The 18,994-nt window shown below is 38.6% G+C and overlaps 1 protein-coding gene and 1 non-coding gene across 2 annotated transcripts; one reads left to right on the top strand and one right to left on the bottom strand.

The window, feature by feature from the left end:
- Positions 1 to 11,206: 11,206 nt before the first annotated feature.
- On the bottom strand, positions 11,207 to 15,820 carry LOC145113901 (uncharacterized). Its single transcript, XM_079049941.1, has 2 exons — positions 13,542 to 15,820; positions 11,207 to 12,815 (listed from the first exon to the last, which is right to left on the bottom strand). Exons 1-2 carry the CDS (start codon positions 15,818 to 15,820, stop codon positions 11,207 to 11,209), a joined length of 3,888 nt encoding a protein of 1,295 aa, XP_078906067.1.
- A 202-nt stretch (positions 15,821 to 16,022) lies between these two features.
- On the top strand, positions 16,023 to 16,129 carry LOC145118130 (small nucleolar RNA R71). The gene has a single exon (XR_013713109.1). It is a non-coding gene; the product is annotated as a small nucleolar RNA R71 (small nucleolar RNA).
- Positions 16,130 to 18,994: the final 2,865 nt, after the last annotated feature.

Genomic DNA, 18,994 nt, shown 5'->3' with positions numbered 1-18,994 from the left:
TTTATGTGTTGGATTAGTGTCTAAGTCCATAACTATATTTGGTATGTACTTGACCCGACTCGGCATGGTCCATTTGGGTTGCATGGCATCATGCATTTGGATAGACTAAAATGAGAGAAATAACACTTAAGGTTTATTAATATATTATAAGTTCTAATATATTAATAAGATTATTTAATTAGTATTGATCAAAAATTAATTTGGAATTAATTAAGTGATCAAAAGGAGACTAATTAAATATATGGGTTGATTGTGTAAATCATCCATACTTGTATAGTGGGCTAATGCTCCATGGATTATCAAGTTGGGCTAAAACCCATAGGATGCTCCATGGATGCTCCATGGTGTTTTTGTACCCATGGATCATGGAAATGAAAGTCCATGACAATTAGGGTTTACATGGTGTAACCCTAATTGTGACACACTATATAAGCATCTTATTCTTGACAAAATCGGTCACGATGTATGTATGGTGAGGGCTAGCCGATTTGATGAAGTGTATCATTTCTCTCAAGTTATTCCAAGTGTGTTGTTTTGATGTTGTGTGAACCATTGGAGGTGTCACACTTGGGGCACTCGACTCTTAAGCATCAAGGAATCAAGCTACATAAAAAAGGTATGTCTTCTAACTTGTTTTATTACCCAAGTATTAAAGATTGTATGCTAGATTGGGTAATACCTTGGAATATTCATATTTGCATGTATAATAGAGAAAACATAGATCCAATGTATTTAGGGTTGCATGTACACTTAAGAGTGTTAGAATGCTCAAAACCCAACATTATGGACATTATTGTGTTGGGATTTTGTTTTGGTTTGGGTCTTAATTTTGGATCATACTGGGCCATGGGTAGAATGGTAATTTTACCCCATGCATGGATTAAGGATTATGGTATGGGACCCAATTTCTAATTGGGTATATTGATTGGTATTGATAGCTCGGGAAGTGGACAGGGTAGCAGCTAAGGATTTCTTTCGGGAAGCTTCGGCATTCGAGGTGAGTCTCCTCACCATACCAATGGGTCTAAGGCACCAAGGCCGGCCCATTATGCATTATGTGATATTCTAATTGATTTCGTGTTATGTGGTATGCTAGTTGATTTCGTGGTATGTGATATGCTAGTTGTCTTTGTGATGCTTGCATGGAAGACCTCGGGGGGGGGGGGGGGAGGGGGCTTCCCGAGGCACTAGGGTGTAAGACCATGGAGGGTTTCCATGGAATCCTTAGTCAAGACCATGTGAGGGTTTCCATGACATTGGGCTAAGACCATGTTGGGGTTCCCATGGCACCCGGAGTAAGACCCTGGAGGGTTTCCAGGGCATCCTTATATGTATGGTTGGTATGACAGTGGGCTAAGACCATGTGGGGGTTCCCATGGCACCCGGAGTAAGACCCTGGAGGGTTTCAAGGGCATCCTTATATGTTTGTATGCATGGCTTGTGTGATTGATAAGGTTTATGTAGCTGTTACGGCTGATATGGATTATGTGATTATGTGGATTATGTGGGGTATGCTCTGGGGAACTCACTAAGCTTCATGCTTACAATTTTGTTTATGGTTTCAGGTATCTTTGTTTTGGAAAGGAAGGGCTCACCTTGATCGCAGCGCACACAACCATGTTTTCTACAATGAATGATTTGGGGATGAACACTGATAAATGTTTTTAATTAACAATGTTTTGGAATGATTAGAATAAATGATATCTATGTTGGGTTATATTAAAAATGAATTTTTTACCCCTGATTTTTGGGTCGTTACATAGTGGGAGCACAATTATTACGTTAAGTGTTGCGACTTAGCAATGTTAGTTATAGAAAACAAAAGTTTCAATTCGCAAAGTTACAGAGTTTGAAAAGTTGTTTTGCTATAATTAAGGGAGAGGATACTTATACTTTATTTCGAATCTAAAAACTTAGATTGAAATATTAATTAGACTTAGTCATGGATATATATATATATATATATATATATATATATATATATATATATATATATATATATGATTACCATATTGGAATATTTCAGCATTGGAAATTCTATATATGGAAATGTTATAGCAAAACACTGGTCGAGTATCATGTCGTTATGTAAGACATTGTGAAACGTATCCCATATGCTTCGGGTGTAGGATCGATTGCATATGCTATAATATTCTCATGTTCTAATTTTCCAAATGCCTAGGGCATTAAGAGGGAAAGAGGACTAGAACTGGATATGACTAAAATGGTTAAACAACTGTCAATGACGATCTAAGGTTCGCCAAGGATTGGTCACTTATGGGCAGTTGGAAGTATAGTAATGAATGGACTGTATTGACATTATTATGAATAGACAGGATTCTATTAATAATGAGTTGTCATATGGAAAATATGGAAATGTTTCCATAATGGGAGTTGGATATTAAGAATCTATGAGAACATTAGAAACTTTTATGCAAGAAGGATGTTCAAAGGAATGTACTTTGAATGTGAGACTTCATTTCCGGGGAATTGTCTTGTAAAAATCTCCAATGGAATACTTTATAATATCGTTGGCAAAGTCTCTGTTACTTTTGTACCTCGACATTACGAAAGGAATCATTGCAAAATAGTTTAGAATCTGACACATTCTAATAGTGGCAAGAATTTGGCATTCTTACACTTGTGATAAAGATTTGGAGTTGTGAAATGAGTTTCATTGAAGATGTATTCAATTGATCTATTTCACAAAGAAAGGGCCACATGTAAACATAGTGTGCATGCTTGGAGCACGGGATAACTATTGTTTTAATTCAAGTATAAGGTTGATAAATCGAAACATTATACAATGAATAATTTGTAATCAATATGGTGATTAAATAAAAGGTGTTTTATTTATATTCAAAAGTTTTGAGACCATATTGGATTCGATTATTCTTGTGTTTCACTTTGCATGTTTTGACTTCCCGAATAATAAGATTATTCAAACTATCCATAGACGGTCATACTTTGGAAGAAGGTATTGAAGCTAGACTGCCATGAATGGGTCTGTAGATTGTCTAAAGGTATTGAAGCTAGACTGCCACGCTCATTTGAATCACTTCATGGATTTTATCACGAGTGATCATGAGACGATAATATCTTATATTCTTGAAACGGTGAGATATGAGTTGCAGTTTACAAGTCGGTTGCACATTGATGATATGTAAACACACCAGTAACTCGGTGTTATAAAACGTATCATTGTGTGTAATTTGATGAGTAAATAGAGCAAGAACATGAGTCGAAGTTTATCCATTCCTTTTACCCAATGTGGGATAAAAGTGACATTTGTGGGCCCCTCGATGATTTAGTGATGACAACCCTAAGCGCTTGGCCAAGCTTGGACTGATTTGATTAATTCAATTAGTCAGTCGTCATAAATCGGAAATCGGGAAACAACACATGGACATAGAGAATGATTATAATCCATGTCTCATGTCCATACGATATCTAGAATGGAGGAATATATGATCCCTTATCTTATGGACGCCTTACTAATAAGACCAGAGTTCGACAACGGTCTTTTTGAGAGCTACGATTGCTAATCGGATTTTGAAGTCGTACTTGCAATAATAGTTATTAGACTTATCCAAGTGGGAGACTGTTGGATTAGGTGTCTAAGCCCATAGCTATAATTGGTATGTACTTGACCCGAAACAAGCATGGTCCATTTGGGTTGTGACACTCTGGAACAATTTGATAGGATGTATATTTGACAAAGAGGTTAATATGCTTTATTAATATATTATAAATATAATATATTAATTGAGAAATCATATTATTTAATTAGTATTGATCAATAATTAATTGGAATTAATTTAGTGATCAAAAGAGACTAATTAAATTAACGGGGACTGATTGTGTAAATCTGTAATATATATAGTTTGGGCTAATGATCCATATTGATTTGTAATGGACTAAGTTCATGTAAGACTCCATGAAGATTTAGTCCAAATGACTTATCATATGGATTATTGGATTAAGGCCTAAGGAAGTAGATTAGGGTTTAACTCTTGGATTCTACACTATATAAATGTAACCCCTAAGCCGAAAAGCATGCACTAGTGATTCTAAGAAGCTCTAGACGATTTTTGTGTCTCCAAACCTCTCTCTCAAGTTCCTCCTCTCGTTCTTGGTTTGTTATAAGACATTTGAGGCATCACACTTGAGGTGCTAGGCTCTTGAAAGACCAATTCCTACAAGCTACAATTAACAGGTAATCTTCTAACTTACTTTTATGTTTCAATTACCAATATTGTATGCTAGTTGTAGGTTTCAATCTTTGGAAATTTTGTTGCATGTATAACTAGAGAAAACTTAGATCCAAAGCTATTAGGGTTATATGTGCACCATAGGAGTGTTATAGTACATAAAACCCAACAAAATGATGATTCATGAACAAAGTATGTTCTTGAACCATTAAGCTGTCCTTTCAGACCCTTGGAAGGGTCTTGAGTCATAAAAATGGATTCCAAGCGGTTAGTTTTTCCCCATGCATCATTTAGAAGGTCTTAATGGATTAAGAAGTTGACATAAGCACTTAATGGGCATGCAAAGTCATAAAGTTGGAAACTTTATTACTATTGAGATTATTTTAGCCATATATCTGAAAAATGGACTTGAGTGCTTAAGCCATTAAGCACTTAATGGATTTTTGGACTTCTGGGAGTATGCCCCGCGTACTCGAAGTACACCTTGCGTATGAGGTCAACCACCCCGATGGTGGTTAGCATGCGAAGAAGCGAGTACTACTAGCGTACCTTCGGAGTACACCCCGCGTACTCACTCCGAGTCCATTCGGCTGGGTTGACTCGGTTGGATTGACTCAGTGGACTTAGTTGGTTTTACCAGTTTGACTTTGGCCTTGAACAAGTTTGACCTTGAGGGTATTTTGGGTATATTAGGATTTTGAATGAGGTGGGTCAATTGGTCGGAATAGGTGTTGATTAGAGCTGAGATTCGGAGTCGAAACCTCATCAGCTTTTGTCCAGTTTGCGAGGTGAGTTTTCCTCACTGTACTTGCAGGTCGAATGTACCAAGGCCGACTCATTGGATTAAATATCCTGTTATGTGATAGTATATTGTTGTGTTGTAGTGATCTGTTAGATCGGTATCCTGGTATATATGATGATGTTGTGCTTAGTAATCTATAGATCTATCTAACTGTCTGTAGACTGTTTATATAATTATCTGTTACATGTGCACATATTTGGTTGGTGGTTGAGGCTTTACTGCTCTGTGCGTAAGCCAATAGGTCGGGGGCATATCAACCAGATGGTTAATTGGGCCCGAGGGTATTCCACCCCGAGGATGACAGGACCCATTGTAGATTGGCATCCCGATGGTTGATTGGGCCTAGGGTATTCCAACCCGATGGTTGACTGGACCCATAGTATATTGGCATTCCAACCTTATGGTTGATTGGACCCGACATGTTGTTATTGTATATGTTATCTGTTTATGTGTTGGTACTTTGGGGGATCCCACTAAACGTTGGCTTACAATTTTGGGTTATGTTTTAGGTACTTCGGATGACCATGGGAAGGCGGAGGCGTGACCGTACACATCCTCTTGTTTATGACTTATGATTTTGGGAGACTCTGATGTTTGAAAGCGTCTGAAAACTATGTTTGTAAACAATTTATGAATTTGGATTGGTTTTTAAAAGTTTAAATCGCATGTAATTTTTATGGGTGTTACAAGTTGGTATCAGAGCCTTGGTTTGAGTGAATTGGAGGAACAGTCATGTAAATCCAGTCTCAAACTAAGGAAACAAATTTTTTTAAATGATTTTCAAATTGTTTTCAAAATAATCAAAGAGGATTCGATGTGTACGATCAGCCGGAACCAGTAAGTAGACCCCAAATTACCACTGTGACATCCCCATTTTCACGGCCAGAAAAGACCGTTTTGTTTATGCTTTATAAAACCAGAGTACCTCTTTTAATAAAAATGTTGCTGATGTGTGTAAACTCAACTAGTTTTAATCCTACTTTTAATTATAAAATTGACACACAAAGGCAGTGGACCTATCAATTGTGGTGTAGTTAAATAAATAAGGTATCGAACTCAGGGAACGGAAAATTAAAACTAAAAACTAGAATTAACTAAAAACAAGTAATAGAAAATAGGGGTTTCTCTAGTTTTGCAAGACTAGAAACTTAACTAAAACTTAACTACTCAATTAAAAGCTGAAAACACGTAAAAAAAAAACTAAATTCAATGATCAAAGAGGGTTTCTGTTTAGGTTCAACTCATTTACTCCTATGGTTAATTTTTATGATAATATAATAGATTAATTGTTATTGGTTACCGACTCTGGTGATTAGATTCGCATTCGCTATTACTAATCCTTAGAAAACATACCAATTCAAACAATGGCCAGTTGATTAAACTAATAGATTTCCTAGGTTAATTATTTGGGTTAAATAAGACTTGTAGCTAGCTAATTAAATTTGGTGATTCAATTAACCTCTTGTTGATGGTGTATCATACAAACTCACACATTAATTTACCTATTCTCTAATTAATCCTAGTTTCGTGTTCATTATTCCTAGGCATATAGTATTGTGTTCACATGAATTATATGAGATAAGCAATTAAGAGATGTTCATGCAGCTTAATCACTTAGCAATTAACAGAAAATAGTTATGGTTAATGCATAAGGGTCTTTAACAAGCTTAATTTAACAATATCACCAACTAACAATTAATCAAAAGAGTAAATTAAACCATAGGAGCAAAATTGTCTTCCCCAAACAGAAACTAACGAAATTAGTTCATGATTTCAGTGTATGAAAGCTTAAAAACGAATTCAAATAAACCTAACATAATTCTATTCAAAGGTAAAGTGGAAAATTAAACCTAAAGTGCTTTAATCTCTTAAGAATGAAGGATTAGGGTTCTTCACACGTTCTTCTGATCTCCAGCAAGTTCCTTAGTCGCCAATTAAGTTCTCCAAAAAGCCAGAGAGTCCTCAATTCGGGTTTGTGAAGTCTATTTATAGTTTTCTCAAAACAGGGGCTACTCGTCGAGTAGATAACTGACTCGACGAGTCCCTTTGTTGAATCCGTATGCGGCAAGGACTTCTCGTATTCCTTCGCGAACCTTCGTGTCTACTCGTCGAGTAGACGACCCTACTCGCCGAGTAGCTTCAGAATTAAGCCTTTTTCTTCTTTCTTTCGTTCCCGAGCTTTCGTTCATGTCTCCTGCTTCCTTTTGCTTCCGAGCTTCTTTTTTGGACTGAAAATATAATTTGAACAATATTAAGTACCTTTTGTCCATAATATGCAAATAATTAGCTAATAATTGATAAAAATCTATACTAAATATATGGCTAAATATGCAAATATCAAAATACCCCACACTTGACTTTTGCTTGCCCTTAAGCAAAACTGAATCTTAGCACACTAATACCACATAAGACAATCCCAATCAAACCCAGCCATTATGCCAAGACCACAACGCATGCATTTGTGTCTAAATTTTTCCTAAACGACCCCCTCATCCTAAATACTCACAATCCTCATAAACACTCGCCCATTTCTTTTGAACAATGCTCATTTTATGCATCCCTCCGAATCCATCCGCAGAAAACCTCCTAGTCTCAAGGTGTTTTTGGTTGAGCAACCCAAGCATACATATTCTAAAAATTACAATTCTTCGATACCACTATGGAGCTTTTTGGAATTCTTCATTTCCTTGATAATTTGAACTTTGATTTCTTTGAATTCTTCAAATTTGCCACCTTTTTGATTTTTGGTATCTTCAACTTTTTGAATTTCTTTAGAACTTTGATCTTTTGATCTTCACTTTAACTGCTCCAAAATTCTTACAACTTTTCTTGTAATTCTCTCTCTTTTTTTACATGTATCTCACTTTTTTTTTCACTCAATTCCTACATGCTTAAGCAAGGGCGCTCAACTTCAACCTTTATTGATTAAAGATAAAAATTTTCCTGGATACATTTCAAGTACACGATGCTAAACATATTGCATCCCTCAAACTAACCGAGGTTGTGTTTTTGTCCCATGATTTCACTAGAATAAAGGAGGCCACAAATGCACTATAACGTATATTGGCTCAACTAAACATTTGGGTCTTCATAGAATCATCAAACATAACACTAGCATGGAATCCTAATTGTTTTTACCAAAATTTTCTAAATTAACCCCTAGCAATTTTAAAATTATACCTAGAATTAGGATTCTAATCTTACTAATTTAACTAATATAACCAACCCCCTACCCCACACTTAATTTATGCAATGTCCCCATTGCATATTATGCATGATAAAGAACAATAAAATAAAGAAGGAATTGGAACAAACTCCCCTGGGATAGTAGTCGCGAGGTTGATATTCTTCAATTTAGCTCCATCTTCAACTGACTTTAGACATGGGAACAACTCATCCATGCCTTGGGGGTCATATCTTGTGTGGGAAAGCTCCGAAAATACAGGAAAGATACTCGGAAATCTTCAGGAATCAAACTCTAAGGAATATGAGCGAGACCTGTAGTGAATATGAGCAGAATATAAGCCTTGAGAACGAAAAGTGATAAACTCGTCTAGTCTATACGGAAACTCGACGAGCAGCAACGTATCAAGCAGAAAAATCGTGGAATTGAACTTGGACTCGTCGAGTAGGTAATCTGCACTCGGCGAGTCCATCGCTGAGTGAGAAATATAAATATTCTGCTTTTGGGTTCCGTTTCTGATATGGATGGGTATGATAACTCAGTGTATTTTCTTCATTTTTCTTCAACAAATAACACTCTAAGACCTTCCTTGAGAACGGACTCGACCCTAAACTCATGCACATTCTCATCTAGACCCGATCCTCACTCTAACCTTGACAATTGAGACTCTTGCATGCATCCAATCCTTCAATCTGAAAAGAAAACAACCACAAGTGATAAAAGAAAACAAATTCCTACTTAAACATCCTATAAGTTCAACACCCAAAACAAAGAAAAGTAAATAGTCTTAAACATCAAAAACACAATAAAATAAAGCATCAATCTTCCTCCTCGTCTTCATCTCCTCCGGTTCCACTTCCGCCCGCTTGGTTTCTTCTCGCTTGCACCCTTTCATCCCAACTGGACACATACGGGAATCCGGGCCTTGGCGCAAAATGCATTTGCTCAAATAAATAAGCAAATGACTCATTGACATAGTCACGCCCCGTCCGAGGTCGTCTTGGTATCTTCGCAGCTCAACATTATACCAATCCATAGGTAGCTCCTCATCCACCGGAATAACCGGTGGGTCTTGTGGCACCCACTCTCTCCTTTGCCTTACCCTCCTTCCTGGTTCTTCCGGCACTAACGGTTCATCATCATTTGGAATACTAACATGCCCCCTCCATAATCCTCAATGATCCTAGCCCTCCTGAATAATGTTGTGCTGAAGGGAGGACTAGGAATCATAGTCAATGCCCGTGCCTCTTGTCGGTCCAAAATACCATAAGTTCTCACGAGCCTTGTAATAAACATGCCACCATTGATTTTTGAAGTCACTCGCTCTTTCACTGCCCCCTCTGCCAAGTATTTTGCCATGCAATATGGCAAATTGCAAAATACATTAGGAGTGATAATACTCCACATGTAAAAGATGTCGAGAGTGGGGACTTTATCGTCATCCTTTCGCATGTTTATAGAGCTCGCGATCAGACGATGTATTAAGCGACGAATCGGGGAACGGATGCTCCCCTCTTGGGCGGATGAAGGAATGTAAACCCGGTTGGCAATGGTGGTCCACCAAGTAGAGGCAACCACAGCCTCGGGCAAGTCTTTGTGGCACTGCTCCAAAAATGACTCAAAAGCCTCGGACATGATCTCATTCTGATCATAATTACCAAGCCTCCATGCCAGCTCTGCCATGCTACACTGGCGAAACTCTCCTCCAAGGCAGAATGAAATAATATTTGGATTATAGTAGTCATCACCTCCCCGGAAAGAGATGGTGGCAAAGAACTCCCAGCAAAGCTTTTGATACACGGGTTCTTCCAGCTTGAACAACCGACTCCACCCGTCACAGATTATTTGTACCCCATTAACTTCACAAGACTTGACCAAATAATGGTTCAGCGCTTCTTCCAACCCAGTTTGCCCTATCCAGGACCAGTCCAACTCATTAGGAACATATATTTCCTTCCGCTTCAAAGCCTCCAGCTTGCTTTTTGCTCATGTGAGTGAAGATTTGTTGGTGATGCTTGGAAAAGTCAACGATGGGATGTCCCTATAACCGCCTCCTCGTGAGCTTTGACCTCTCCTAGACATGGTTCCTGCACAGCAGAGAAACAAGAAAACCACAAGAAAAATACCGAAAATATTAAAAATGGCAGAATACTGGGCATCAGCAGCATGGACTCGCCGAGTCCACGAACTGCTCGGCGAGTAGGACGAACTGCTCGAGTCCAAAATTTGTTCTGATGAAATTAATCAGCCAAATCCAGAAATTATTGCAGGGGTTTGCTTCGGAATGTTCCAGGAGCATATGATTGTAAAAATTTACGTCTAAAACGTCCTAATTTGTCAAAAATCAAAACCCTAAAATCCAAGTTTTCCCAAAATCGGGTTTTTCCAGAAATTAAGGGTGATATTTCACCAAAGATCGAAACTTGTAAAGGATTAAGAGCTAAAGTTGTTACCTTGTTGGTTGAATTCGCAAAAGAAGAGAAGTTTCAAGATGAAGGCTTGAGAGAGTGCACGTCGAGTATGAGGGTGGCGGCTCGTATGAATGGCTGAAAGTGGTTGCAATTTAGGGTAAAAACCCCTCTTTTACAGAATGTAAAATAATTTTTTTTCTCGGGTAATATATGGACTCGTTGAGTAGGCGGACCTACTCGGCGAGTAGATGCCTGATTCAACGATTTTTCGGGTTTTCTGAAATGGACTCGCCGAGTAGACTTAAAGACTCGTCGAGTTTTTCATTCTGTGAAAAATTTTAGTTTGCAAAATAAAATGTATGCCACCCCACACTTGAGCATTGCTTGCCCTCAAGCAATCATTTTAAACACAGAAGAAGATTGATAAAAACAAATCCTAAGCAAAATGAAAATAAAAAACGAAAAAGAGAAGAAAAAGAAAGCAAACTCTAAACGCGGGTTGCCTCCCGGAAGCGCTTCTTTTTAAGGATTCATTAGCTGGACTCCTTCCCGCTTACGTTTCTGTAATCCCTTCCATCAGCAGCCCTTCTTCAAGTTCTTAATTTCTCGGAATTCCTTCTTCATATCTTTTCACCCTATGACCATTGACCTTGAAAGGAGTTCCATCTCTTGATATTAGCTCAATAGTTCCATGTGGAAAAAATTTCTTTACTATAAATGGACCATCCCATCGTGTCTTAAGCTTGCCCGGAAATAGTTTGAGCCTTGAATTGAAGAGTAACACCTTTTGTCCCTCTTTAAAGTCTTTATTACCTTTCAATCTTCTATCATGCCAACTCTTGGTCTTTTCTTTGTAAATTAAGGAACTAGTGTAAGCTTCATTGCTAAGCTCTTCCAAGGCATTCATTTGCATTAACCGGTTAGTTCTAAGTTCAGCCAAATCAAAATTGCACACCTTTAATGCCCAATACGCCTTGTGCTCTATTTCAACCGGTAAGTGACAATTTTTTCCATAGACTAGCCTATATGGTGTTGTACCAATAGGTGTCTTAAAAGCTGTTCGGAAAGCCCAAAGTGCATCATCTAATTTTTCCGACCATTCCTTCCGATTACCTCCAACCGATCTCTCTAAAAATCTTTTTAACGCCCTATTTGTTACTTCGGTTTGGCCACTTGTTTGTGGATGATATGATGTTGAGAACCTATGTTGGACACCATATTTTTGCAACACCTTAGCTAATTGATCATTGGTGAAGTGAGTGCCCCGGTCACTAATGAGAGCTTTAGGAACTCCAAATCTTGAGAATAATTTCTTTAAAAATCGTACCACCACCCGAGCATCATTAGTGGGCAATGCTTGTGCCTCCGCCCACTTAGACACGTAATCAACTGCCACCAAGATATATTTATTTCCTTTAGACACGGGAAAGGGTCCCATGAAGTCAATCCCCCATACATCAAATATTTCAAACACTTGGATGCTATGTTGGGGCATTTCATTTCGGGATGCTATATTCCCCGCTCTTTGGCATGAGTCACATTCCTTGACATATTGAGCAGCATCCTTAAAAATTGTAGGCCAATAGAATCCAATATAAAAAATCTTCTTCGCGGTGTAATGTTCTCCATGATGTCCTCCGGCGGGTCCACTATGGCAGTGTGCCAGAATTTCTTGACTTTCCTTCCCGAATACACATCTTCGTATCATTCCATCCGCGCAGCTTCGGAAAAGGTATGGCTCATCCCAAAAGTAGTATTTAATTTCCGAAAAGAATTTCTTCTTTTGTTGGCGAGTCAAATCTTTTGGGATGTATTTGGTTGCTAAATAATTTGCTATATCCGCAAACCATGGCACTTCTCCCGCTACTACCAAGATATACTCATCGGGAAAATCATCCCCAATTTTATCTTCTTCTAACTTCTCCAAAAGTGGGTTCTCTAGTCTTGATAAGTGATCGGCAGCTACGTTCTCCATCCCCTTTTTATTGCGTATTTCGATATCAAACTCTTGTAGAAGTAGAACCCAACGTATCAATCTAGGCTTCGCATCTTGTTTGGCAAATAGATACTTCAACGCGGAGTGATTGGTAAAAACGATTGTCTTGGATAAAACTAAGTATGGCCTGAACTTGTCAAAAGCGTATACCACTGCTAACAGCTCTTTCTCGGTTGTAGTGTAGTTCTCTTGGGTAGGATTCAATGTATTGCTTGCGTATTAGATTGGTTGAAAATGTTTATCAACTCTTTGCCCTAAAACAGCACCCACAGCATAATCACTAGCATCACACATTAGCTCGAAAGGAAAATTCCAATTTGGTGCTATCATGATAGGACTAGTGGTTAATTTTTCCTTTAGCAAATGAAATGCCTCATGACACTCCTTGGAAAAATCAAATGGGGCGTCCTTCAAGAGTAATTGAGTCAAGGGCCTAGCAATCTTTGAAAAATCTTTAATAAATCGGCGATAAAATCCCGCATGGCCTAGAAAGCTTCTTACCCCCTTGACATTTGTTGGAGGTGGTAAATTGGCTATCGTATCAACCTTTGCACTATCCACCTCTATCCCCTTCTTAGAGATCTTGTGACCCAACACAATTCCTTCATTCACCATAAAATGACACTTCTCCCAATTGAGAACAAGGTTGGTTTTCTCACATCTTGCTAGCATTAGATCCAAGTTGGACAAGCAATCTTCAAAAGAGGACCCGAAAACCGAGAAGTCATCCATAAAAACCTCCATAAACTTTTTGATCATATCATGAAAGATAGCCATCATACACCTTTGGAAAGTAGCTGGTGCATTGCATAACCCAAAAGGCATGCGTCTATATGCAAATGTTCCACTCGGGCATGTAAAAGTGGTCTTCTCTTGGTCTTGTGGGTCGATTGGAATTTGGAAGTACCCCGAAAACCCATCGAGAAAACAATAATACAGATGACCGGAAAGCCTGTCAAGCATTTGATCGATAAAAGGCAATGGAAAGTGATCCTTGCATGTGGCCTCATTTAGCTTCCTATAGTCGATGCAAACACGCCACCCGGTTACCGTCCTTGTTGGAATTAATTCGTTATTTTCATTAGCCACTACCGTCATGCCTCCCTTCTTTGGAACCACTTGGACCGGACTCACCCATGGGCTATCGGAGATCGAATAAATGATTCCGGCATCTAATAGTTTCACCACCTCCTTTTTCACAACTTCTTGCATGTTCGGGTTGAGTCTTCTTTGGCGTTGTACTACAGCTTTTGATCCATCTTCTAAGTTGATTTTGTGGGAAAAATAGGCCGAACTAATTCCCTTTATGTCGGTTATCTTCCATGCTATAGCACCTTGCCTCTTCTTTAGTACACCCACAAGGCTCTCCTTCTCATGTTCGGCCAAATCAGCAGCTATAATTACAGGTTTTTGTTGGCCATCTTCAATAAATGTGTGCTCCAAGTGATCTGGTAGTGCCTTGAGCTCAGTTTTTGTGTTCTGAATGCTGAACACGTCGAGTCCAGTAAGGGGACTCGTCGAGTCCGGTGTAATATTCGCGACTGTTCGGGGTTCTTTGAATGGACTCGTCGAGTCGTTCGAGGCTACTCGGCGAATCGAGCTTTCTGCACTTCTGATCAGATCGTTATAATCAGCTTCCTCGAACAGTCTTTCTAATTCCAGCAGGTCCCTTTCAACATCAAACTCTTCTTCAAATGTGACGGTGGACTTGTTTGGCTCATCTTCATTCCAATCTTCCAATAATTCTTCCAACATGTCAATTGAAAATGCCGTGTCGTCACTACTCCTTGCATGCTTCATGGCTTGATCAACTCCAAATGTGACTGATTCATCTCCTACCCGAAGGGTAAGTTTAGAATCTCGCATGTCGATGATAGCACTTGCCGTATGAAGAAAAGGTCTTCCGAGTATGATCGGGACTTGGGGATCCGCTTCCATGTCTAAAACTATAAAGTTCGCGGGGAACACAGACTTGTCCACCTTTACCAAAATATCTTCACAAATTCCCCTAGGAAGTGTAACCGTCTTGTTTGCTAGGTGTATTGCCATACGAATGGGTCTTGGCTCGGGAAGATCTAACTTTTTGAAAAACGAGTAAGGCATGAGATTTACACTTGCCCCTGAATCAGCTAATGCATAAATGGTAGCTAAGTTTCCAAATTGGCAGGGCGGCAATGTTAAACTTCCGGGATCCCCTTTCTTTTTAGGAAGTTTGTTCAACATAGCAGCTGAACGGTTCTCGTTTAGGACCACCTTCTTCACTTCTTCCATCTTCCTTCTATTAGTTAGAAGCTCCTTGAGAAATTTGGCGTATTTTGGCATTTGAGCAACCGCTTCTATGAATGGTAAATTAATTTGAAGAGCCTTTATGTGTTCTAGAAACTTCTGGTAGTCTTCTTCATTCTTTTCTTGTCTAGCTTGAGCCGGAAAGGGAAGTGGAGGCTGATATGGCTTGACCGGAGGCTGGATTTTCTGTTCAGCTGGTGGACTCGTCGAGTCCATACCGTCGACTCGGCGATTTGAGTCGGGAATCTGTGTTTCTGCATGTTCTTCCTTATCCTCTTGTATCAGTGTAGGATCTTCATGCTGAATAGGAGTCAGAGGGGTTATAATCTTCCCACTCCTAGTTGTGACAATGTTTATATGTGCGCCTTTCAGGTTACTTTCGGTATTGCTCGGAAGTCCACCCGGTCTTCTCTCATTCACTTGTTGTGCAAGTTGCCCCAGCTGCTTTTCTATGTTGAGTATAGATGCTTGCTGATTCCTAGTCAAAGCTTGTTGATCTTTCATCATAAGTTGGTGTTCTCTCATCATATTTTGTTGATCTTTAAGTGTAGCATCGGTATCATTGTGTCGTTTCTCGGATGCGGCTACGAATCTTGTAAGCATGTCTTCCAAATCTGATTTCTTTTCATGTACCGGTTCCTCCTTTTGGTAGAAGCCTCTATCGTTTTGCTTATACTTTTCTTCCCTTGTCTTTTTGTACTCTTCATATGGTAGCCATTCTTTCCTTGGTTTTCGCCAATTATCATCAAGCCTATCACCACTTGAATAGCACACTTGTACCTTCCGGTTCCCATTCTCATCAAGATCACAATCTTTTGTAAGGTGAGGCCCTCTACAGTTTTCACATCCTACCCTAATAGCATGGATGGATTGGTCCATCTTAGTCATTCTTCGGTCCATGCTTTCCAACTTTGCCATCATTGCTGCCATGTAATCAGTAATGGAATTCACCGCCCCTCGAGACAAGTCATTCCTTGGGTTATGGTATTCTCTAGAGTGCTTAGAGAATTCTTCAATTAGTTCTTTGATCACCGGGGGTGCCTTCTTTGTGAGGGGTCCTTGCGAGTCAAGGAGCTGCCTAGTTGTTACATTGACTCCATCATAGAAAATAAAGACTTCTTGTTGGCTATTAAGATCATGATTTGGGAAATTCCTTAGTAGACTTTTGTATCTCTCATATGCCTCATAAAGGGACTCTCTAGCTTGTTGTTCAAAGTTGGCAATAACTTTCTTCAACTTGGATATTTTCGAAGGTGGGCAAAACTGGTCAATAAATTCTTCCTTCATCTTAGCCCATGTAGTGATGGATCCGGGAGGGAGTGACTTGAGCTAATCCTTTGCAGCACCTTTGAATGTAACTGGAAGCATACGAAGCAGCTGGGTTTCGCGAGGCATATTTGGAACATTAAAATAATCAGCTACATCATTGACTTCATCCAAATGTTTATAGGCATCTTCGTGGTCTTTTCCGTAGAAGGGGATCTCCTTGAGTTGATCAAGTATGTGTCCCTTAAGCTCAAAAGTGGCAGTCGCGGGAATTGCGGGTTGCACAAGTCCCGGGCCGGTATCATCTCGTATCCTCTTCTTCCATTCGCCCATGGGAACTTCATCGATGTTCGCCATGGTGTTGTCAAAGTCACCTTCTAGATCGCTACCTTCTTCAAATTCGCTTTCTTCCCTTTCAGACTCGTTCACGATGTCTTCCTTGATTGGGTCTTCGTTTGCCAAGGAAGAGGTGCTGGATGCTCCTGATTTGCTGTTCTTTTTCTTGCTAAAAACGGATTTGAGATTCTTCAAAGGTGAGTTCTTTGAAGAAGCGGATTCTCCAACGGCTTTTCCTTTGTTCTTCTTTAGAGCGGACTCCGGGTCTTCAAGTGGAGGAACCAAAGACGTATTAGATCCTCGGGTCATGTAACAACTGCAACCAAAGTAAGAAAAACGCGTAAAAAGAACAAAAAAAAAAATAAAAATAAAAATTGTGAAACAGTGATGGGCTCGCCGAGTAGCGTCGACTGCACTCGGCGAGTTCAAGGCAGAAACAGAAAAAAAATTCTAATTAAATTTCTAAAACAGAAAACTATTAAAACTAATCTTAATAACTAAATTACCTAAAAATAACTTTGTGCAAGATAAATCTCACACAAAGGATCGATAAAACTAGAAATTAGTGCTAATTTTTGAACCGTTCCCCGGCAACGGCGCCAAAAACTTGATGTGTGTAAACTCAACTAGTTTTAATCCTACTTTTAATTATAAAATTGACACACAAAGGCAGTGGACCTATCAATTGTGGTGTAGTTAAATAAATAAGGTATCGAACTCAGGGAACGGAAAATTAAAACTAAAAACTAGAATTAACTAAAAACAAGTAATAGAAAATAGGGGTTTCTCTAGTTTTGCAAGACTAGAAACTTAACTAAAACTTAACTACTCAATTAAAAGCTGAAAACACGTAAAAACAAACTAAATTCAATGATCAAAGAGGGTTTCTGTTTAGGTTCAACTCATTTACTCCTATGGTTAATTTTTATGATAATATAATAGATTAATTGTTATTGGTTACCGACTCTGGTGATTAGATTCGCATTCGCTATTACTAATCCTTAGAAAACATACCAATTCAAACAATGGCCAGTTGATTAAACTAATAGATTTCCTAGGTTAATTATTTGGGTTAAATAAGACTTGTAGCTAGCTAATTAAATTTGGTGATTCAATTAACCTCTTGTTGATGGTGTATCATACAAGCTCACACATTAATTTACTCATTCTCTAATTAATCCTAGTTTCATGTTCATTATTCCTAGGCATATAGTATTGTGTTCACATAAATTATATGAGATAAGCAATTAAGAGATGTTCATGCAGCTTAATCACTTAGCAATTAACAGAAAATAGTTATGGTTAATGCATAAGGGTCTTTAACAAGCTTAATTTAACAATATCACCAACTAACAATTAATCAAAAGAGTAAATTAAACCATAGGAGCAAAATTGTCTTCCCCAAACAGAAACTAATGAAATTAGTTCATGATTTCAGTGTATGAAAGCTTAAAAACGAATTCAAATAAACCTAACATAATTCTATTCAAAGGTAAAGTGGAAAATTAAACCTAAAGTGCCTTAATCTCTTAAGAATGAAGGATTAGGGTTCTTCACACGTTCTTCTGATCTCCAGCAAGTTCCTTAGTCGCCAAGTAAGTTCTCCAAAAAGCCAGAGAGTCCTCAATTCGGGTTTGTGAAGTCTATTTATAGTTTTCTCAAAACAGGGGCTACTCGTCGAGTAGATAACTGACTCGACGAGACCCTTTGTTGAATCCGTATGCGGCAAGGACTTCTCGTATTCCTTCGCGAACCTTCGTGTCTACTCGTCGAGTAGACGACCCTACTCGCCAAGTAGCTTTAGAATTAAGCCTTTTTCTTCTTTCTTTCGTTCCCGAGCTTTCGTTCATGTCTCCTGCTTCCTTTTGCTTCCGAGCTTCTTTTTTGGACTGAAAATATAATTTGAACAATATTAAGTACCTTTTGTCCATAATATGCAAATAATTAGCTAATAATTGATAAAAATCTATACTAAATATATGGCTAAATATGCAAATATCAGTTGCGGAATTTGTTCCCAGAAAACATGATAAATAGTTTATCAAAGCATTTCCGAAGAAATGTATTTTTATTCATTTTCAAAACATTGGGATGTCATCGTCAATACAAAAACATAAGCATAAACATAACTTACATTTATTTACACTAGTGATCTACATCTCTTTTAAATCTCCCAGTGTAAAGTAGCTTCGTATCGACACCTGTGATACAAATAACTTGAGTGGGTCAGGTTGGGAAACCTGGTGAGTACATAGGGTTTTCAACCCACAATAATATAATTATTTATGTTTAAACAACAAACAATCAACCCAATTACCCATCCCCATTATCTTCCTCACTCTTAAGGGTCTACCCTAAGAGTCATCTATCTTGCATTCGTTCATTCCGAAGTCCATTTCTCCCAGGGTTTATAAGACAAGCACTAAGTCCATAGCTGCCAATGCTCATTTGTAAAGCACTAAATCCATAGCTGCTAAAGTTCATTCATCGGGTACTAAATCC

The sequence above is a fragment of the Lactuca virosa genome, chromosome 5, assembly GCF_052849685.1.
Source record: "Lactuca virosa cultivar CGN04683 chromosome 5, Lactuca_virosa_CGN04683_v6, whole genome shotgun sequence".
Classification (NCBI taxonomy): Eukaryota; Viridiplantae; Streptophyta; class Magnoliopsida; order Asterales; family Asteraceae; genus Lactuca; species Lactuca virosa.
The sequence above is the reverse complement of the archived record's forward strand: the minus strand, read 5'-3'. Positions and strand labels throughout refer to the sequence as shown.